The 16274-nt window shown below is 44.6% G+C and overlaps 1 protein-coding gene across 1 annotated transcript in view; it reads right to left on the reverse strand.

Annotated features, from left to right (window-relative positions):
• Positions 1 to 15341: 15341 nt before the first annotated feature.
• The window catches only part of LPAR1 (lysophosphatidic acid receptor 1), a 48791-nt gene continuing 47858 nt past the window's right edge, over positions 15342 to 16274 (reverse strand). The window contains exon 3 of the mRNA XM_009989404.2: positions 15342 to 15643. Within this exon, the coding sequence (XP_009987706.1) occupies positions 15342 to 15643 (302 nt within the window). The remainder of the gene's footprint in view (positions 15644 to 16274) is intronic.

Here is a 16274-nt window from a genome sequence, read left to right on the forward strand (position 1 = left end):
GCAGTCAGCACTCCTAGTGTGTCTGTGCTAATGTATGACAGATCATTTCTGGAAAGACCTCCAGCAACCTGTCCTCATTCAATGATGTTATTTCTATTCACTCTGTCAGAGTTTGCTGTTTGCTGCTTCAGAGTTTGCTAACGGTGAGCGGTCGTGGAGCAGCTCTGGCTCCTCAGCCCTCCTGCTGCAGCTGGAGATGGGAGAGGCACTTTCTGGGATTCGTAAGGGCTGGTGATATACTGGGCCCTGCCTTGCAACTCCCAGAAATAAGCCTTGGAGGTCAAAAATGCTAAGTATTTTCTAAAGGCGGACCTGTCTTCATGCCTGGAGCTGTGAGCATTCCTCAGCTGTTTAAGATCATTTCCTTTGGCCAATAAAGCACAGGCCAACAGCATCCCTCAGCTGGTCTCCTATACATACCCTAACCTTTCCAGTCTCCACACCATCCCATGACCTCTGTTTATTATAAACATCACAATACAGTGAGGATTTTTGCATGAGGGAGCCAGTCGCTCCTCAGCAGATGTATAAACTTTGTGAACACCTCCTGAGAACAACCCACTGCAGAGCCAAACTGGAGGCTTTTTTAGAACAGTTGAAGAAAGGACTTCCAGGCCAAGCACTGCAGCTATATCTCTGGTTGTCCTCCTTTCCACTTTTCTTTTGGACATCAACTTATTTGCTGAGAAACAAATATCCAAAAGAAAATCACTTTATCTACTAGCATAAAATTTATTGTAGCTGGATACCCAGCTAGGTAGCAGGTGAAAAGAGAGAGTATCAAACTAAATGATAATTACTTTTATCCTCAGCTCTTTTTTTTTTTTTTTGATTTGGAGAAGAACAATGGATAATGAAACATCTTCGAAAAATTGAAAGATAAATGCATTTCAGTAGTTAGTTTCGAGGAACATGAGTTTTGAATGTCCACAATGTTTAAAAGTTGCTGCAGGAAAAGCAGGTTGCTCCACTTACTGTGAAGCCTACCTTTGATATCATGAACATTCCTCCTGTCTCTTGCTGAGGTTGCCATTGTGTTGCTGGGTCTCCAAGTGTTTCACAATTGCTTCTCCAGGGAGGTTAACGTGCCAGAGAACAGGCATTTCCCCCACTGGATGTGGATCATTACCTGAATTCATAGCTCCGTTTTTTCACGAACCAGAAAATATTCTTACTCTTGACCCTGAAAAGTCTCTGAAATATGTATGACATGAATGGCCCACAAATGGTAGTGGCAGTTTGCAGGAGATGGTGAAGTTGGATGGGAATGTTTCTCTGAAACACATTTGCAGTGTCAGTTTAGGATTCTCACCGGTTGTGAATAAGATTTTAATTTTTTGCCATCATTAGCACTAATTCTGAGATGTTCAAAAGAAGGTGGAAAGCTTGTCTTTGGAAATCTCAGCCATTGCATCAGTATGATTTCAAGCTAAGAACTGGATATTTGCCTTAAAAAAAAAAAGAAAGCAAAAGTGTTATGACGATAACAATAAGGACAGTAGGAAATCCAAGTTCAAAGACAATGCTCACCCAAGTATCAGCATCCCACAGTCACTCTTCGTAGCCTTCCATGCCCCGATCACTTGCTCCTGCAGAGGCAGCTCAGAAACTTAATACCGATCATCGTCACAGGGAAACTTTGGCCCTAACCTGAATATTAATATGGACTTTAGCCTTTGTTTTTATTTTCATGAGTTTTCAGGGATTACATATTGTCAAAGGCAGGTTTAGCTCCCACTTTAAAAAGAGTAGAAGCAATGCCCAGGTTTTGATCCTGGGTTTACAGATGTACATCTGGAGTTGCTTTTCTGATTGCAATAGGATCATCTGGCATTTACAGAGAAATGAGACAAGATCATGATTATATAGATGACAGTAACACCACTTTCTGTGTTTCATCTTATGTCATTCTGAAAACAGTTTGAATGACCTATTTTAGTAACAATTTAAAGCCATTAACCTGCAACAAATGGTTTTTCCAGGGTATGCCACCTGCAAATCTGTGCAAACAACTTAATGATCTTGTTGCAGAAGTAGTTTCCATCAGTGTATTGAACACTGCAGCAAACCTGATGGACACTTCATGAAAGAGGAATGCTGTTTCATTCCTAAGAATGGCCACTGGCCTGCCTGAAGAGCACTTGTTTTCTCTAAAGGACAAATGCTCTTAAGAAATGGACACAAACAGTTGGCATTATGCATTCCAGTTAAACCACTGGTGTGGAGTCTCCTTTTCTGCCTCCAAGGAGATGTCCAAGGACAGAATGGATATTGGCACCCTGAGCATCCTGAGCGTCCCACCCCGAGGTGTGCTGCTGGGCAGTATTGGAAGCTCTGTGCTGGCTTCAGTCCTTGGAACCATTGGTGAGACTCACACTTCCCTCCATGGCAGGGACGTTCCCACCCAAATCTCTCTGAAGTTAGCAAGACTTCCTTTCCATCACCTGCAGCGCTGTGCAAGAAGGCAGCAGACCCCTGAGCTCAATGATTTTTCAAAACAACTTAAATGAGAAGCCTTGCATGTGCTCTGAGACTGTCAGTACTGTGTAATTTCAGTTATTCTAGAAGCAAATCCCTTCCAATGGCACCAGCCTTGCCACTCTTGGATGCCATATTCCCATTCAGTTATGCTTGCACTTGCAGGGGAAAATCCATGCTGCCCTTTCTGTCTCTACTCAGAGACATGAGCACTCTGCTGAGAGGTTGGTTTTGAGCCGCTGCACTACCTTCCTTCAGCTTGTTTGAACTTGGCTGTTACAACAACATTCAGCAAGAGAGTGTCAGGCAGATTGTTTCAGGAAAACATTGCTACGGCCATGGCCTTGACTCTGGTGAGGTAAACCAGGAGCACATTTCCAGCCATCACACAAGGGGAGGAAAGAAACAAGCCCAACACAACAGGAAACAGAGGGGCTGGCAGCCGGATGGCTTGGGCTCCATCCTGCATGAGATCTGATGGAAACCAGCCCCAGTGAGCTGGCAGCTGGCCCACAGAGGTTCAGTTCGACATGGTCTGTGGAATCTTTCTCCTCTCTGGATTAGATGTTTCTTCTTGGTGTTTCTGAATGAAATCTCTTGATTGCCCCCGGGGAATTACCATGCATAAAAGGGCCATAGGCCCAGGAGAGAAAAACAGGGAAAATGACCAGGGAAAAGCCAGGTCATGTATTTTCATAGGATGTTGTGGACTCATGCTCCTATCCAACAGCCATCTCATCCGCTAGTGAGCTTGATGCTGTAGGTTCCAGCCAAGGTCCTCCATAATGGATCTCTTGTTGTCAAGTCAGTCCACTCTAATAAGTGCTCCTCTGTGCTGTAGTCATATTTGGGAGCTGAATGGCTCTGTTCCTTGTTTTTCGGGCAGAGCCCATTCCCTTCTCTCTCCTCTCAAGCACCACTAACTCACCTTTAATGGCATTCCACAGGTCCACATGGTCCCACCGGTTTTCCATAACCTTCTTCAGCAGCTGTAAGTGTCTAGGTTTGCTTAAATTATAAACCTTCTGACTAACTCAAGGCTTTCAGGAAATACAGCCATTTCCTGCTGGACACTACTTCAGCATCCTGCTTTTCACCATGTCCTTTGATGGCTTCCTCATCTCCACTTCTGCAGAAAATCAAGCCTTGCTGTCCAGTTAGTTTTCTGACTGTCGTCCAGCAAAGTTTAAACGCAAGGAGTTTTTAAACTTTACATTTAATCTATTACACTTAGCTTTTTCTACACTCCTCCTCTTGGTTCTCATCACTGAACATATATTTCACCTTCTTCCTTCGTTACTAGTTTTTGGTCTCCAACTGCATTCAGATGTAATTCCTTCTTTCTGCTTTCCTGTCCAAACTCTTCTCCAAGAATGAGGTAAGTACATTACTAACCAGCTCATGCCTGAGCTGACGATGAGTCAGCTGGGTGACTGAGCTGCTCAACTGAGGGACTCTTGAGTCCTGCATCAGAACTGGCCTCATTTCCTGGTGGAAAAGCTCTCCCATGGAGATGTTCATTTATTGCTCTGGGTTCTGCAAAAACACATTACAAAGAGTCATTCTCCATACCATGGAATTCATGGTGGAAAGGGAGCAGAGGGAACAAATCTATTACCCCTTACCAAAATAGAAAACTTAGATACTGAGGGGAAATTGCCTAGTCATATACAGCCTGTGGCAGAACCAGGCATCATTTCTAGCTCCAGAGTCTTGGCATAGTATTTTACTCAGCTGGCTCTATTTCCTCTTTCTTTTGGTTATTCCTTGCATTTGCTGAATGTGCCCTGGGTCTCTGGGTTAGAGGCAGGACCAGAGGGAAGGCATGGGATGGTACAGTGACCAGGCATTGTATCATGTGGTGGCCTCGTGCATGGGCACAGAGCCCTGGGAGAGGGTCAAGCACCAGGACCACAGCCACAGGCATTCTCAGGACAGCCCTCCACTGCCGGCTGCAGGGGCAAACCCCAACGTGCGTGGGCTGAGGATGGTTAAGGAAGAAGGAGGAGGCAGAAGCCCACCCAGTCTGGCGGTGTGATTGCAAAGGTTCCTGTAGCTTTATTGATGAACAATTCTTTGACGAGTGACAGGTTCTGCTTTGTTTTTCACTGTATGCTTGACTTGCACACAGTGTTAACTAATGAAATCATGGTTTTCTTTATTAAAATCACACGTATGTGACTGTTTGTTCATAGTAAACAACATGGCTTCATAGTAAATTCATACACCGTGGATTTTTTTTCCACTCTTAATGAAAAACACACTGTTTTGTTTGGACCATCTCCAGATTTTTCAGTTATGGAATTACTCACGGAAGGTGGAAGCATGTGGGAGGCTGCTTTAAGCAACATTACTAGCAAAGCCACTTACTCCGAATATTGGCTGCTCTTTTACTTTATTTGGATGAAGAGTAATGTTTTCAAAAGTGTCTAAGCTACTTAGGAGTCCATAGCCTACACCAGAAAAATTTCACTGGTGCATTCTGGACTGGTTGTGATGTTTTTCCTTCAATGGTTGCACCTTCACATGGTAATAAAAGGCACTGGAACAAATGTGCCTTTTACTAGTGCAGTTTCTTTTGGTTCCCAAACCAGAATAACCTGGACTGACACAAGTGATGTTTGTACAGATATATTAATGCAAGCGCAGTTCTGTCTCCTCCATTGTACTCAGCAAAATGAATGCAGCCACATCTGTGAGTGACTTAGGGCATTTGGGCAGAAAAGTCCTTTTGACTTCCAAAGTATTCTACCAAAACTTTATGCTCCTTACAGCTAAGCAAATGCTTTGGGGAAATGCTAGCCTTGTAAGTAAAGTGACAGAGCACTAACATTGAAAAAAAAAAAGTCTGTGCTACAAAGGCTTTCTTTTATATCACAGTGCACCGGAAAAGAGTAGAAAAGCAGGAACTTGAATTTTGCATAAATGATTTAGATGTTTTCTTACACCACTGCCTGGTGTCCGCTTACAAATAAAACGTCTAGCTTGGCTACAGCTATGCTGCAGGAAACTCCTAGAATGCTATTCAAATGCTGGAGAGAAAGAAAATCCCAAACCCTGCTGCGACACATGGGATGCGTGCATCCTGCTGGTAGTATCTTCTGCGGGACAGATTCTACTGCCACAACTCGACCTCCTGGCCAGGCAATGCAAGCCAGAAATGCTCCCTGGCCAGCAGCCACTGGAGAGGCAGAAGGACTGTCAGGCTGTCATTTTTCCACACTCCTGGGAGGACGCCCTCATATTGACAGAGCCATATATGTTCTTTGACACGTCCTTCTTGGCTGAGTTATAGCCATGGAGCACAAGTTAAAGTCAGTGCCAAGGAGTCCACCCCGAGTGCATTATTGAGCACTGCGACTGACATCTCCTGACGACAGCCCTTAAAGCCTCGGCCCAGGCAAAATTTATATCCTTGCTCTCTGGGCCAGGTCTCCAATCACTATAATCCACATTAGGGGTTCATTATAGCCACATTATTCCTTCCATCTCAATCTAGTGGTGTTCTGTGGTACCCCAACAGAGATTTCATCTCTTCATAAAATGCTAAAGGCAGGGAAGAGGGTGGTCCAGCCTGTCTCCATTTTGTACCACTGCTTGCAAACATTTTTTTCCATGTCCTTCTTGTGTCACGACCATGTTGCTCACCTGGCAAGGTTTCCCTGGTACAGCTGCCAGAGAGACGGGGGGGTCGCCCCACCCCTCTGAAGGTCCTTCGGTCCCTGCCTCCCTTTGCCCCACTGCAGCCCTGGCAGGGCAGGAACTCCGGAGGGTGAACAAAACCTCCTGACCACATTCCCTGCCCAGAGCTCACCGGGCACAAGTGAGACTCAGAAGCTGGCAAGGGCAGTTTTCAAGGACTGCAATCCTTCTATGGCAGCAATGTTTGCATGGTCTGTTAAAAAAAGGAAGCTGTCATCTATAGAAAAGAAATCATCGTTTCTCCCTTTACAGCTGCTCTTTCTGTTTTTCCAGGATTTTGGAGCACGCACTCACTCAGATTCAGGGTGTGTTCTGCGTAGAAAAAAATAAAGTAACGCCGCCCAGTGCCTGTCAGTTTTCTGCACAGAAATATAAAATAACAATAAAAAATTATACACTTTTAAGTGAAAGTCTTCTATGCTATGGTTTTGAGGGATGATGATTTGCAAGGCCAGTTGGTTGTTCTGAACCGCTTGCACTTGCTGTTTCCAGTGCGCTCCCACGCTGGCCACGGGTCTGCACGAGCTTGACGTGGCTGTGCCCAGATGCCTCAGCCCGGCCACCCCTTCCAGCCCACCTGCACGACCCCACAGAAACCCCTACCCCCAGAGTCTCAGAACGACCTTTCCTTCCCCAAAAACACGAAGTCATCTCTCCTCTCTCAGGCTGAGGAGGGAAGAGGGCATGGACATGCCAGGTTGCTGCTTCCTGGACTAGTGCCATCTCCATTCCTGCTTGTGAGTGTACAACCCTTTGGCCAAAAAGCCTTGATTTGCTGCAGGGTCCCCCTGTGCCAGGCAATTTATAGCCCCAGAGGGATGTCTCCACCTTGACATCTGAGGTACAACAACTGATGTGGGAAGGGGAAAAGAGCCACGAGTAAAAGTAGTGCCAAGAACCAGACTTCTGCAGATGTCTGTAGGACATTTCACCCTTCACTTTCTCAGGCATGGGCTGGGAACCTTCCTCCTCCTCTTCTTTTTCCTCTGTCTTCTCCTCCCCAGTGTGTTGGCCACCTCCAAAATGAGTAGTTGTCACTGCCGAGCTTGAGGTTCAGGAGCCCATAGGGAACCATTGACATCAGTAGGTCAGTACAAACCTATGCAGGCCAGAGCTGGACCATTCCTGAGCCCTTTGACAGACCCTCTCCTCCTTCTGCCCCTGTGCCTGTCCCAGACCGAGCACTCCTCGTCCCACCACTGTCTCCATTGACACTACTGTGGTGAGCAGGGCCATGGACAGGAGTTTGAATATCTAAAAGCAGGAGAAAGGACAGATGATCTGAAGGCTAAACAACAGCTCACCCTGAAACCTGTCCAGGCAAAGACGTAGGATTGATGTTTCGAAAATAAAAGTCAGTCATCTTTTTCAAACCCTTAGCTCAGTCCAGCTCAGAAAGTCGGTTTTCCTGTGTGCCTCTTTAAGAAATGCCACAAGAACAGCCAGCTTGCCTGCAGCATGTTGCATTAGCTGCAAGGATGTATATATGATATTAGCATCTCCCCTGACACAAGAATGTCTAAACAAAATAATTGTCACTTGCTAGCATCTAGTCGTGGCTCAAAATCAGACCTCACTGTGAGCAATCAGGAGAGGGGTCTGGAAGGCAACAGCAGCTGGGCTAGCTCAAACCAGACACATTTTTGAGTAACTCCCTTGAACTAAGGAGTGTTTACATATTTTGAAAAAGCAGGATTGCAAAGAGACACTTGAGGACAAGAAGAATGTACAAACTTCAAAATCTGTGGCAGAACAAGCATTAAAATATCCAGATATCATAAACCTTGGAAAAACAGAGAAGTGAAAAAAAATAACCTATGTCAGTCCTTGAAGCATCTTTCAATCTTTTAGTGGTAAGACACCATTTATATAAAAACAGTTTAATTTTGTGTTGAATGTGGGTGGGAAATGGGAAGGCTCCTCTGTGATTCAGTTGGCCTTTTGAGCTCTTAATAAATGAAATGCACCTAAACCAACAAAGTCTTCCATCAGACAAAAAAAGAGCAATGCCATGGAAAGGGCATTATTCTTTCCAAGAGAAAAAAAACCCACAACCCAAAATCCTTTCCTGAACTTGCCAGAAAGGCTTGGAAAGGATCATAAACCAAATCCTGCACAGAAGGTAGGGGGTTCTCTCCCACGCTGTCCCTCCCTCCCAGAAATTTTTCACTTTTCTGTTCTCTATGTATTGTATTTATCTCCCTGCCCCCCCCATCCCCCAGGGAATTACAAGGAAACCATATCTGTGGTGGAAAGCACCTGGCGTTCACCTTGCAGCTTGATTCAGAGATGGTTTAGGCTACTTGGAGGAAGCGCAGAGAAAAGTAACGCAAATGAGGAACTGGAAAGGCTCTTTGGAGGGAAGGCAAGAAATTTTGGCAAGGGGCAAAGGGTGCAACAACTAGAAGAGAGAGGAGGAGATCTCTAAACACATGAAGGCTAAGCATGTAAGAAGAAGGCTTTAGACCAAAGTGGAAGAGGCTGGTTTGCATCTGCTCCTGCTGGGACCAGCTCATCCGTAGCAGTCCTGTCCTCCCAGCCACACCTGGCCCGAAGGGGCAGATCTCACAAGGCACGAAGCAGGGCTGAGGGGCTGGCCCGTGCGATGCCGGGGAGCATGCCGCGGGCTCTGAGCATCACCACCCCAAACGCCCTGGCTCTCCAAGCTCCAGCTCTGCGTGCTGCCTACTGCGTGCGGAGGCTGCGTCCTGCCTCGCTGCACGTGTTGTGTATTTAAAGTTAACGGATCGCCATATAAACAGTCTGACTTTGCCAGTAAATGGTGATCCAGGGCTTAAACAAAAAATCCCAGAGGCATTACAGTACGTATCCACGAGGCGTGATTTATTTAGGAATTGTGTATTTTGGCTTGCTGCTCATTATGTCCGGCAATCAAGCTCTATGGGGATACTTTACGTTACGCATGCCATGCCATGGAAAGCCCAGCACCAGGGCATTGGTCATGAATCACCAGGGTTTAGGGAGAGGAAACAAATATTCTCTTTTTATATTTCTGTACTTAATAACGTCCCAAGTGATTAGTACTGCAATTTTACCTTAGGAACGTCATTTTTTTTTTTCTGTTCTTTTGCTGAAGCAGACACTTGGTTTCTCTCAGCATATAGGTGATTAGCTTTTCTAACAAAAGGCAGAGGGTTAATCAACCCTTTACCCAGGACTCCTTTTCTTCAAAATATGAAATAGGAATTAGCATAAAAATAGAGTCTTAAACCAGCTATGCTCAAACAGCAATGAAATAATATTGTTTTGTGGTTTTTTTTTTTCCCCCGGTTCTTCCTCCTTCCTATGGCTTTGCAAATCTGTGTGTGGACACGTTCATTTCTATATATAAGCAAACCAGCTTGGGTTTAGTCCATGTATGACCGTCTATGGTTAAATCAAAACCGAGGACACATTCTAGGACAAACATGACCACGCATGGCAAAAAAGGGAAGGAAGAGGAAAGGGAAGGCAGAAGGGAAAAGGCAGAGGGAGAAAGGAAAGAGGAGGAAGAGGGAAAAGAAGCAGCAGGTTTGTTTTCACTGTGAAGGAAAACTTCTCCATGTAGCAACAAGAGGAGGCCTGAGGTTAAAAGGTGCAAATGTGGACTTGAAAGGAAGGAAGGTGGGCAGGTAGGAATCAGGAATGGAACTGATTATTAAGCGATTTGGTTGAAATAACCTGCCCTTTCTTTGTCCCTGTATTTCAGCCCTATGCTGTCTCCTGGAACAGACTGGCCTGAGCCTCCGCACAGACACGCTTTTTGAGTAATTCCCCTCCACATCCAAAACACCAGCTCTTCCGACAAAGGGTATTTCTTACACACTCCGTATTACACATGCTAAATACTTTATTGTACTAGATACAACCTCTAAACATTTACAGTAAGTGCACTTAATAGTAAAACTGTTTGCCAAACCTCATTGGCTCTCTCCATACTTGTGAGTTATAAACATGGTTTTGTTTAAACAGGAAAACAAATGAACAGATTCCTGAGTCTCCCACATACACTTCTGGTTATCAGAAGTTTATCACAGGCAAATGGGAACATTTTATGGACGTTCTTGTTAAAATACTGGCAGCTTATCAGTGGGTTGGATTTCCATATACCACAGAAGAGAGCAGCATAGTTTAATATCCTAGTTTTGGTGGTTTTTTTTATATCAATCTCTTTTTTTCTCTTTGATAGATTTAGAACACTGGAGCTGGATGAAAAAGTTCTTGGAAAATCCTCTAAGAGAAGAAAATGGGAGGAAAGAAAAGGGCACTTCTTCTTGAGGAGGCATGGCTGAACGGGGGTGAGGGTTAATACTCTTTAAGCTGCCTGTCTGCTGGAAGTGGCCTTTCTAACCAAACGGTAAAGCCTGGACAATTCGGCTCAACAAATGAGACTGCATTTGCACAGCCCCTCCATATAGACATCGGGATACAGCACAGACTGACTGACAATGGCAAGAACTGATCAGAAAGGACGTTATAGGTAGACTTGCAATTGCAAACTGCTCTACAGGAAAGCCCTTAAGAGGACCTTAAGAAAGGAAAAGCCTGTCTTCGGGTTGTGTTACTTCTGCAGCAGGCGGAAAAGAGCCAGCCCTCTAAGGTTGACCTCTGCCAGCTCCATCCTGTCTCTCGGTCAGGAGGGACCCAAAGGAACGACAGGTACAATGGAGACAGGGTCACGCCTTGGTGCAAGGTGGAGACGATGCCCCAGAGAAACAGCTTTGCTGGCTCTGCTTTTCGTCACCTTGATTCACAGCCATCGAAACAGACGATGGGTGTTGGCATCAAAGTCTCTCCATCTGCTGGTGTCCTCTCTGATCACACCTGGGGAGAACAATCTGCTGGGTGCGTTTTTATTTCTTTTGCAGAAAAAGCAGTGCGGTTTTAGTCTGTGGACACCAGCTGCAGTGAGAACAGACAGCGCTGGTGGTGGCCACGTGGCAGAGAGGATCCCCAGCTGGCTTTACACTGGTCAAGCCTGGTATCTGGTAGCACGCTTCTGGGACAACACAGAGGTCGGAAAAAGCTACAAAACCTGCTTCAGGAGCAGAGCCCACTTGAGTTTCCCGTGACTGATTGCTCCTGGGACCCAGACTGGCCATGGCCAACCCCCCTTGACCACCACAGAGGTACAGACCAAAAGACATAACTCCTCAGAGTGAGCTGAAATGTTTCATCTCAGGGCAATGCCATACCAGGAGAAATTCATGCTAGGATTGAAAAGTTACTTTGGAGGGGAAGCAGAACTAAGATACTGCACAGAAATATGTCCTTTCCTCTTTGACACCCAAGTTATCCAGGCTTAGTTTGCACCATAAACACAGGATGTCCGCCCCTCTTTTTTTCACCAAGTGACCTACACCAAGCCCTCGCTGCCAGCTTGTTTAAGCAGTGCCACAGCTGTGACTAGTTGGGAAAGACAGAGTTAAAAAAAACAACGGTGGATCTTGGGGCAACTATTTAAAAAACCCCGTTACTGGTGCACTGTGGACAGACAGGTGTGCTTGGTTTTAGGAATCACTGGGAAAGCTCTTAATTGCTCTGCCCTTTCTCCTTGTGTCAGCTACCTGCCCAGCTTTGAGCATCCCCATTAGAAGCCAGCCTGAAGCTACCAAGATATTTCAGAGAACACGGAGCAAAAAAGGGGTTGACAAGAAATGCAATGTGTGTCAAACACAGAATATGTTTTCAAGTTTTTATGTAAATGCTGTGATTAACAGCTCTGTGGACCCAGCCTCTCTAAATGTAACAGGGAGTTAAAATTTTACTTAATAATCCTTCACTGGAAAACAATCTTTTCAATTAGTTTTCAGACTTGTGCTGCCACAGAAAAAACGAAGTAGGAAACCACATTTTCTTTGACTTGCCAACGATTTCATCAACCATATTCCTTTTAATACACAACTCCCCAACACTACAATTCCTGAAACAAACATCGTTAGTTTTGAACTTCAAGAGGATTTACTTGTACCACAGGCAGCCAGCAACAGAAGAATTTTAATGACTGTGGGAGGATCATTGGTATTTTAAGAAGTCTTTTAAAACCTTTTGAAGGATTTGAGATAAGTAAAAATAAGTGGAGCAATTTTTTTTTCCCCTAAGTACTTTGCGCCATGTTTTCACATAGCAGAAGTGAGTTCTAAAACTCCACAATGAAGCTGGAAAATCTGAACGGAGAAGCAAAAGCTAAAAAAAATCTGAGACGAAAACAAGTGGCATGGGAACCACTCTAAAGAAGAGAGTAAATGAATCCTTCTATTCCAAGCTCTCATTTTTATTCTCTTTGCTCACAGCAGCTTTAATTTCATTAGCTTGCAAAGAAACACTCAATCCACAGATCAGATTTCTCAAGGATATGGTGAGATCACGTCAACAAAACAAAGCACTAACTAAATTTTTAAACACCAGCCACATGCTCAGTGAGCTCCTCAAGTGGAATCGTACAAGGAACGTCTGCATCCTGTTGCCTTTGATCTAAAGCACTGCACTTCACCTTTCAGAAGAAAAAGGCACCTGCTGCCAGAAGTGCTCCCGGATGAATCTACCCCATGACTGAAATTTAACTCCTGTTAAGAGTTCAAAAGGTCCAGCTTCTTGAGTTGTTGAGTGCCTCCTTGGAGAAGGGCTGATCAATATACCTGGGCAGCAACTGCCACCCGTTGCAATCACAATGAGAAAATAAAAGCTTCCTTGGGCATCCATCCTCACAAGAGGTCTCTGGACCCACGTGTGTGCCATGAATGATCGCACCCCTGGTTTAAAATTATTCACCCACGGCTTCTCCAAAACCACCACACTTTCAGCATGGTAAATGAAAGTGAATGATTTGCTGCTATTTCTTAACATTATCCTCCCACCCTATCCAGAAGAACATGCAAACAGCAGTAAAAAGGACACTTGGAAAGGGCAACTTCCCGAAAAAATAAAGTGTCTATGATGTCCTCCTTTTGTGGGGAAGTTGGGGACACGAAGATGTGCTCTCCCTGGATCCAGGGAAGAAAGCGACTCCAAGCACTCTTGAGAAACGGAAATCGTTTTTCAGTCAGATGTCTCCTGTCCTTGGAGGCACTCTCACCCTCTCACTTCTGCTTACCTGCAGTAGCTCAAACATCATGCAGGCACTAAGAAAAATTTAGGAGTGGCTTAGCAAGCTGATGCTTCTAAAGGAAAAAATTCATACAGCCTGTTCTTCTCTTTCTCAGTACAGTTATGTGGATAAAAACCACATCAGCCTTTACATTCACTTGCTCTCAAACAGTCAGAAAAAAGAGCTGTTCTGTCTAAAGCAAGCATGATATTCAATATCTTGGTCAACTGGTAGAGTATGCTGTGTTTATCCCCTCTGCCCACTCCATCTTCCACAATGTCCACACAAATTTGGCTTGACAGTACAGGTGAATTTCAGTTTTACTCTCACTTTGTTCAGTGGAGACAGGTTTTGCTCACTTGCTGCTCTTCCCTCCCTCAGTAAGTAACTTCCTTTTCCAAGAAATTTTATGCTTAGAAGCACAAAATGCAAGCATCTCTGCCAAGAAAGAGATGATAAAAATTCTGCTTTATGCTGGGCTGACCCTTTCCCCTCCATTTCTTCCCTGCCCAAATAGGAGATTACTGTCCTTTATATTACATTCCAGTAAGTTACGCTCACGGATACACCTCTGATCTTTTTTTTGTTGTTTTTTTTGTTGTTGTTGTTGTTATAGAGGCAAAATACAATGTGGAAAACGGCCCCAGGAATTTACTGTTGATATATTTTACATCGCTAAGAGAACACACAGTTTCCCAGAGAAAGGTCCCAAGTTTTTTATCAGCAAGATCCCATCACATTTACCCCTGTCAAGGAGTCTTGATTAATGTCACTGCTTCTCGGTAACCGAGATTCACGAGTGGCACTTCTCTTCGAAACAACCATATATGAACAAATCCATCTGTTAGCTTAGCTATTCAAAACCATGTGCACGTCTGGCTATTATACGTAGCACGGTCCAGTCATTTGCAATAGACTACTACATTTGTTGTCTTGACTTTACGAAATAAAATTGTACCTTGGCTTTTAGTAGTCCACTGCTTTTGAAATGAAAGGCACATCATTTTTAATTAAAAGACACCCTACAAACATTTCTCAGTGCAAAAATGCAGAAGGTGTTTTGTTTTCAATTACAAGAAAGGTTCTACAAAAACAAACACATTTTTTTTCACGTTAAAAATGCCTTTGCTTTCTGCCATGAACACGAAAAGCATTCCAATGCCACAAATACATTTTGTTTTTTAAATCTACCAACCTGACTGTAGCTCTTTAAGAGCCTTAGGGATGTGTCACTTTAAGAACTTGTCCATGAAAAACTTGGAACCCCTCACGTTACACATTTCATACCGCACTTCAAAGAAGAACGTTAAATACCTTGTGACTAGAGTACTGTTTATTTCATAATCTAAACAAACACTGAAATACAATCTATGCTTTTCTACTTTCCTGCAGACTTTACAGCTTTTTTTTTCTTTTTCCATAATTGAAACAATCTGCATACACACAGAACATGCATGCTCTCTAACACCAGTAACAAAGGTAAGAAGAGTCAGTTTCCATCATCTCCCTGTTGCCTGTATTAGAAAAAAATACTTTTGTTTTTACTGTAGTTATGGCAGTGTGGCTAAGGATACGAAGACTAGAGAACAGTTTTACTCCCTGCACAGAAAATGTTCATCACAAGCATGCTGATGGTGATAAATATTACATGTCTATTAAATGATAGGCATACTTTTATCCCCTTTACTCCCTTTTTAAAAAGACTAAGTGGCTACATGTAAATGCAGTGAAGCAGGTATAAGCTTAATTAATCAGAGTTGATTCAGACTGGCACCAAGATGCAACAAAGTCCGACGAAGTCTCAGCTTTCCACGGGCTCCCGATGGCCTCCACCACAAGGCATCTGCCTTCCACTTTTTGAAAGTAGACATCAAAGGCCTGGCAGCACGCCAAGTCCTGTGGATGGAGCGGACTGCGACGGTGCGTCGGGCTCCCTGGAAAAGAAGCGCTTGTAGTCCATTAGTGTTTGAGAAAACCTTGTGAGCAGGTTACCTTCCCAGGGGCCATGCCCCCGCCCCGCTCCGCGTCCCAGCCCGCCGCCCTTCGTCGGCCGCGCGGGTGGGTGGCTGTGGTTTCACACCACCGAGTGGTCGTTGCTGTGCACGCCGGCCAGGATGGTGTGGTTAAGTGAGGATGCCGAGCGGTCCGAGCCTTCAGTGGGGCCGTTGGCGCTCTCGCTGCGCTGGCAACAGAGGATCTGCTTGAAGGTGGCACTCATCTCCTTGTCCCGGTAGGAGTAGATGATGGGGTTCATGGCGGAGTTGAACTCCGCCAGGAGCAGGAAGAATTTTTCATAGGCCAGGACGTTGCACTGGGGACAGCAGACATCAAGGAGTAGCAAGACTAATCCTGGGGTCCAGCAGATTATGAAAGCACCTAGGAAGAGAAAGAGCAGACAAAACACAACAAAACCCACAAATATACTACTGCTCCATTACTCGTCAAAATGTTATGAGAACCGTCCAGCTGGAAGCGCCAATGGTTAATTTTCTCTTTCGAGAGTGTCGTTCCCACACTATTTCTCCACTGACCTGATGAGAGGGCTGCCTTTCAAAGGTCTGTAAGTGGTTATGGGCAGCACATCAAAAGAGCAAGGCATTCCCCCCCACACTCACCATCTGAAACTCTTCTTGGCAAATACATTTGCATTTAAAGTTGATAATGAGGAACATTTTTTCCCTTCAGCTAGAGACTTCTGACTAATCAATCTCTTGATCAGGAAGAACAAAGCTGCAATTTACTTCTCAAACTAATAACAACAAAGAAAACTTTTCTGTGAGTGCTGTGACTGAAGCATCAGCAAAAGAAAGAGAGTGGTGCAGGCAGCAATTCTCAAGAAAAAGAAAGCCTGGGTCTTGTTAATCCATTTCAGCCCCATTATGTAATGGAAAGTCCTAAACACACATCCCTCTTGCACTGAAATGCCATCCTTCAACAGATCTACTTCTTTTCTTAGGGCTCTATTCAACAGAAATTCAGAGGCTCCTCAGGCTTCAATAGTGTAAAT

The sequence above is a fragment of the Tauraco erythrolophus genome, chromosome Z (genome assembly GCF_009769465.1).
Source record: "Tauraco erythrolophus isolate bTauEry1 chromosome Z, bTauEry1.pri, whole genome shotgun sequence".
Classification (NCBI taxonomy): domain Eukaryota; kingdom Metazoa; phylum Chordata; class Aves; order Musophagiformes; family Musophagidae; genus Tauraco; species Tauraco erythrolophus.